Raw genomic sequence first — 6,365 nt, forward strand, 5'->3', positions numbered from 1 at the left:
GCCGCCCCCGCACCAGCGACACCGGCCGCGGCTCGCCTCCACGCGCCGGCTCGGAAGAGGGGCAGTCGGCGGCGCAGCAGAGCGGCACGCCTCGGCGCGAGAGCCGCGGACAGCCCCACTCCTCGACGTGACGGCCGCTCCCGGAGCCAGCCGGTGCGCGCCCGACCCACGCCCCCTCTCGCACCCCTCCGACCCCCCCTGCGCGGCGCACCTATCCGCTGTGCGCCGGCTCGAGCGCCTATCGCCAAATCGCGACGTTTGAGCGCAGCGCACGCGTCCCACACGTCACGCGCGCGCAGGAGAGCGTGCGGCACAGCTGTAGCGTGTACTCGCCGAGGGCATCGCGCCGAAAACCCCGCGCATTCCGCCCCAGCAGAGGCTGCAGCCTCTGCACAAGCTACACCACTGTAAGAATGGTGAGTACTTGGGGTTGAGTGGGCTTGCTTGCTCCCTAAGCCGGGAGCAAAAATGCAAGAAAAGAAAGAATTTATCCAAAACAACTCTCTCTCACAGGGACCCTGTCCTCGTCCCATCCCTCGTTTGGCGTGTCTGTTTTCTTTCTTTCTTTCTTTCACAGCACACAGGCTCGACACAGGAAGAAAACCCCGAGCAGAAAAGCGCGCGAAACGTTCTCTCTGCTCGCTCTCACCGCCACCAGCGAGCGCCGGACCGCAGCCCGGCCCACGCGGCCGGGCACCACCGTGATGGCGGCCTCGTGGCCGACCATCGCTCCCGACGAGGATATCGCGGCCCTCCTCGAGCGGGCGCAAGTTTCTGCGCCCATCTCAGATAAGGTGGTGCCGCAGCTGCTGGCCCAGGATGTCGGCAGCGTCGCGGCGCTGCTCGAGGCGGGCAGCAGCGCGATGGCCGGCGGCGATGGTGCTGCGGGCGAGCGCGCGGGCGGCGGCGTCGGTACAGGCGCTGCCGAGGGTGCCGTGCATGCCGCATTGCATGCGATTGCCGCAGCCGGGCTTAGCGGCCCCCGCGGCGGAGATGGGACGCGCTCCGCGGCGGGGCGCAGCTCAACCTTCCCGCCCGCCGCGAGCTCACCCGAGCGCACCCGAGGTTGGCCCGACGTCTAGGCTGGGCATGCTCGACCCGCCCACCCACGTGAGCTACAACGCTCTGCGCTACAACGCGACCGAGCTCGCCTCCAACAGGCGCCGCCTCGTGGGGGCGCGAGGCGTGAACGTGGACCGGCGGGGAATAAAAACGCGAAACAGGGCCACGTGGCTCCTTGTCACACGTAAAAGGACTCTGCCCGTTCCTTCGACTGAGTGCCGCTTGACGGGTGCCACCGGCCAGGCTCGATGGCCTAGAGCTGCAGCAATTTAGATTATGAGGACGAGGACGAGTTCCGTTTACCGCCGGGATGGTGGACCGTCACTTGCTTTGACCCGCGTCAAAAAGTTTGGACAAACGGGCTGCAAACAGTTGGCACGATCACCGGTGCATGGGCATCTTATGCTGCGGAGGCTCCTGCAAGAGAAGCGGCGAGGTGGGTGGAAGAGCAGTACAGGCGGCGCCGGATTGAGCCCGCTGCATGCCGAACCGACCTGCACGAATGCTGCCAATGAAGCAAGCGCAGATGCCATGAGCTGCATCGTGGAGCACCTCGATGGGCTCAGTGCCGCTCGTGGGGCACTGGCCTGGCCAGCTCTTGCGAGGGCACTCAAGGACTGCAGTGAAGAGACCCACCTGCGCCTCGACAAAGAGGCCATCTTGGCGCGCGTACGCATGCGCAACCCTGCGCTGGCCAGAACCTCCAGCTCGAGGTTGCGCAGCATGCTGTCGACCATCGGGTTCGACGCGTCTGGCCCGAAGCGAGAGCTCGTGCAGCGCCTTCTTTTGGCAGGGAGGGGTGTGTGCAGCGACGCAGCCTGCTTTGCCTGCTCCCAGCTCCTCGGCATCCTGCCTGTGACTGCGGCCTGCGGCTCACGGTCACGTGTTGCAAGCCCCAGCTTTGCCGGCGCACGGCTGATCCTTGCGGCGGCAGCAGCGGACGGTGATCGCGCGTGGACTGATGACGAGGTATGCACGAGCGCCTCGCTCTGCCTGCCAGTCGCCAAAGACGCCATGGCTCTGCTCGAGCACATTGGGTTCGGCAGGAGACGAGAGGGGCGCTTCAGGCTCGTCCTCCACGAAGACTTGCCTCACGGGCCGAGGCGCTGCCCCTGCCAACGCGACTGGGGCTGGGGTCATGGAAACTGCCAGGCGTCATGGCAAGCTTTCACTGCGGGACCTGGCTGCCAACGCGAGTGCTGGAAGTGCAAATGGGCTGACTTCCGTTGAGGGCCCGTACCCTGTGACCCATGTGACCCGTGAGGACCTGTGTGACCCGAGTGAAACGCGTGGACCCGTGTGGACCCGTGTGACCCGTTAGCCGTGTTACTAAGGGGCCGAAATTGGTAGAATCATGATCTGAAAGAAAGAAAGAAAACAGACGACCCAAGGGAGGGCCAGGGATTTTAAGGAGAGGAGTGTGGTGGGCTAGCCGTCACCCCCCTCGGGCGTCTGCCTCTTTTCCTATCTCTTTTCGCCGTCCCTCGCCAATTCTCGCTGCAACTTCATGCCACCTCGCGGTCGTCCCACTCTCGTCGTTTTTCTCCTGCTTATCGCAGAGCAGATTGTGAGTTAATGAGCTTGCCTGTGGCGAGGGTGGGCGAGTGCACGGAGCTAAAAGTGCCTCGCCGCCCTCGCGGGAGTATCGCTTACTTAGGCGTTGTGTGCCTGTGTTAGTGCCAGTGCGCGCCAGTCCCGTGCCCAGTGTCGTGCGATGGAGCTTTGTTGTAAAATTCTTCTTTAGCCAGTCTGAAAGAAATAAAGAAATAAAGAAAACAGACAACCCAGCCTGTCTGCTGTGAGAGGGGAGGCACGTAGTAATGCATGGCATGCTACTGACGTACTGATGGCATGCTACTGACATACTGATGGCATGCTACTGACGTGCTGATGGCATGCTACTGACGTACTGATGGCATGCTACTGACGTAATGACGGACTGGAGGAGATGCCAACCAAGCCCGCGTTAGCTGCGCGGCGCAATATGAATATGCTACTACACATCACCATCGCCATTCTACTACACATCACCATCAGCATCGCCGAGGCATTAGAGAGAGACTCGAATGGCGCCGGACTTGCGGGTTCCAGTCAAGGCACACACGGACCGGCCCACGAGCTACGCCGCCCCATCAGCTCGCGCACGACCCGGTTGAAGGCGTCTTGGAAGCCAAAGACCGCCTCGATGGTCGAGAGAATGCGGTCTCGGTCAGTGGCTCGAAGACATCTTGCTTTGGACAGCTTGAAGGCCAGGAGCTGCTGCTTGAGCTTCTCTGGCGCATCTGGGTCCGCCACGGTGCATGCGGTCGGTCGGAGGATCGTGATGTCGCCGATCCGTCCGCCCAGTGTCACAAAGACGAAAACTTCAAGCACGCACCACAGCCTCGTGCAGTAGGTTGGGCTGGCCAACACGAGCAGCTTCTTGCAGCCCGAAATGTAGACAGGAAGCCCACGCAGAGAGCGCTGCTTGATGTTGCTCTGGTCGATGCAAAGCTTATCCAGCCACAGCAGAGGCTCGCGCCCGTGCTGACTCTGGAAGTCCTTTACCCAATCTGAGAGCGCAGCGTACTTCAAATCGGCGTCGTCCGCCCATGCATGAGATATGAATGCATCCACTTCGCCCACGCGCCGCAGCTGCCGCGCCACTGCATCCTCCTGCTCCTCCCTCGTTGCCTTGGACGAACGAAACACTTCGGCACTGAGCGCGGAGAAAGGAATTGCGGTGAATGTGCTCACTGCCACGTCGACCCGGCTGTCCACCGGGTTGCAAAACGAGGCGCCCAGCAGGTTGCCAACTGCGGCGAGCTTCCGAGACTCTTCCGAGAGGCCCATTCCAGAAATGAAGTGCAGGATGCGCCCGCGGTTGTGCTCGGTGAGCGGAAGAGTGCAGAGTCTTTGGAGGACGCGGCGTGGCGAGCGGGAGATAGTGGCAACGACGAAAACGATGCCAAATATGTAGCACCGCGCGTTGTTGCAGGCACGGAACGAGTAATCTACCCCCGCGCACAGCTCACCATCAAGCCACAGGCGTCTGGTATCGAAGACCGATGCAGAGTCGGCATGGCGTTGTAGAGATCCGGCTCGTGCGACAGCCAGCCGCTCTGGAACAAGGCTCGCGCTGGGCGCGTACGGCCTCAATTCGCGCCATTCTTCTTTCTGCCTAGCCGCCCTGGACCGGCTGCACGCGTGCGCGAGCGGTGGACCGTTCGCGACGCTCGGCGGCTCCGCCACCGGCTCGCGACGCCTGCGCTTGGCGCTCAGGCGCGAGAGCGGCACATGTCTCCCTCTCTCGGCGCCGCATCTCGCCGCTTCCGAGGCCCCCACTCGTGCACGCGGAGTCGAGAGAGCCGTCCCCGCCGCGCAGGTCGTCTCGGGCGCGCGGAGTTTTGCCTCGGTCTTCCGGCGCGCTACTATTTCGAGGACGTGTGTATGTTGCCCGAGCCGCCACCGCCGCGTGGCGTGATTCGCCCTCGACGTGCCCGCGGACCGAACTCAATCTCGTTCGGATGGGTGGTGGGGCGAATCGCATTGTGCTCGGCCGAAGCTCGCGCTAATCTGCCGCGCGAGTGAGCCACGCCCTTTGCGCCGGTCTCCTCGACCAGGAGACCGCGACGCCGCGACGAAGGACCCGCGCTGGCCGAGGACAGCGCATCTCGGCCGCTGCTTACGCGTTCTGCTCTTTGACGGCACGGCAGGCTATTCGCCAGCCGACCCGGGGCTGCCGAGCCGCCCTCGGGCTTTCGCAACGGACATCACTCGCCCGCTTCTGCGCCCACCACGTCCCTCTCTGAGTCTATGAGCTGGGAGCTTGACGTACTGGGCGCCGGCGACTCGGGAGGCCGGCCTCCAGGGCGCACACTCACGACTCAGAGAGCGGAATGTCGGCGGTCAGCAGCGAGTCTCAGACCCCGAGACCGGCCGCCTGTCATGTTCATGACTTTTCATGTGACATGTCGTCGGACGTCAGAGACAAAGACTCACGATATAACTGAGAGGCGATAACTGAGACGAACTCGGCCATTTTCAAATGTACTTACATAAACCTTTCCCGAGCGTCCGGTCATTGCGCACTCTCGACGAATTGGCGCACACGGCGGCGGCTGCGCACTATCCACGAGTGATGTGTCCAGGACGGGATGTGCGAGGTGTGACAGTGCGAGCGGCCCCGCGCTCTGCCCCTCCCGGTTTGGCAAACTGGCTCCACGGGCAAACGACCCGTCACCGCTCCTCGCAAGCTGCCACACTGCACCGCACTGGATTCTGTTCTCAACGCACAAACCTCCACGAGCAGGACTGCATCGCGCCGCATTTTGGCGTGGGAAGCTTCTGGGCAAGGGTGAGAAAAAGCGCGAGGAAGTACGAGACGGCGAATCAGCCTGGGGGGAATGACGCAGACGGACCGTGTCCGCAGTGTCAAGCCGGCTCGGGCCCAGCACCCCTTCCCACTCCAACTGTTTGTGATTTTCGCGAGCGAGCTCATTTTGTCGCCTACGCAACTGCGGCGAGAGAGGTGGAGAGAGCGCGAGGAACTTGACCGGAGCGAGGCCTCCGACGCGGCCGGTCACTGGCATCGCCTCTCTGGAGCCTCGACGCCGCTCGGCGGCACGGCAGCAGCAGGAGCACCGCCGAGCGCGGCCGCTCGCCGAGCGCGCCTCCGAGGCCGCCGCGGCAGCCGCGAGCGCGTCGAGGCCGGCTCGTACGCGACGGCGCCGCCCAGCTGGACGGCGCGGACCGGATGGACATCAAGAGCGGGTCGGGAGGAGGGCTCAGTATCGAGAACTGCAGGGCTGCAGCTGGCGAGCTCGGCGCCCTATGAGCTCGGCCTGTTCCAGCGCTGCACGAGCCGGTGGGTGCCAAGGAGAAGGCCAGCCATACGGACGCCAACCTGGTCGAGTGGACGGCAGGCGAGGAGGACCAGAAGCCGGGACAAGACAGCGAGCACACCAGTGACGACTTTAGAGACAATGCTGAGTTCCATGACCCTCAAGCTCGCCTCGACGTAGACGCCCACAATCCAGCCAATCGAGAACGAGCTGAGCGTGATGAGCAAGCGCACTTTGTTGTCTGCAGACTGCGCGGCGCTGAGCCGGTCCCGGAGCAGAGACATCTCCACCGACTCGTGCTGCTGAGTGCTCCGCCTCATTGCTGTTCGCTTGCTCGCGAGCAAAGAGACTGACACCTATCAGCAGCGGCGCGAAGGCAAGCAGCAATAGCATCACGATTGTCCAGGCCGAAATTCGCGGCGTCGGCGTCGGCGTCGGCGGCGCTTGTGGCGGCTGAGGCTTGCTTGGACAGCCGGCCTC

At 63.5% G+C, this 6,365-nt stretch overlaps 1 protein-coding gene across 1 annotated transcript; it reads left to right on the plus strand.

Annotated features, from left to right (window-relative positions):
- Positions 1–704: 704 nt before the first annotated feature.
- Positions 705–1,342, plus strand: EMIHUDRAFT_238290 (hypothetical protein; the record flags this gene model as incomplete). The annotated part of the gene is made up of 3 exons (XM_005777164.1): positions 705–912; positions 1,046–1,229; positions 1,306–1,342. The coding sequence occupies 3 exons, from the start codon at positions 705–707 to the stop codon at positions 1,340–1,342; spliced, it is 429 nt and encodes a 142-aa protein (XP_005777221.1).
- Positions 1,343–6,365: the final 5,023 nt, after the last annotated feature.

Source organism: Emiliania huxleyi (genome assembly GCF_000372725.1).
Source record: "Emiliania huxleyi CCMP1516 unplaced genomic scaffold EMIHUscaffold_265, whole genome shotgun sequence".
Taxonomy (NCBI): Eukaryota; Haptophyta; order Isochrysidales; family Noelaerhabdaceae; genus Emiliania; species Emiliania huxleyi.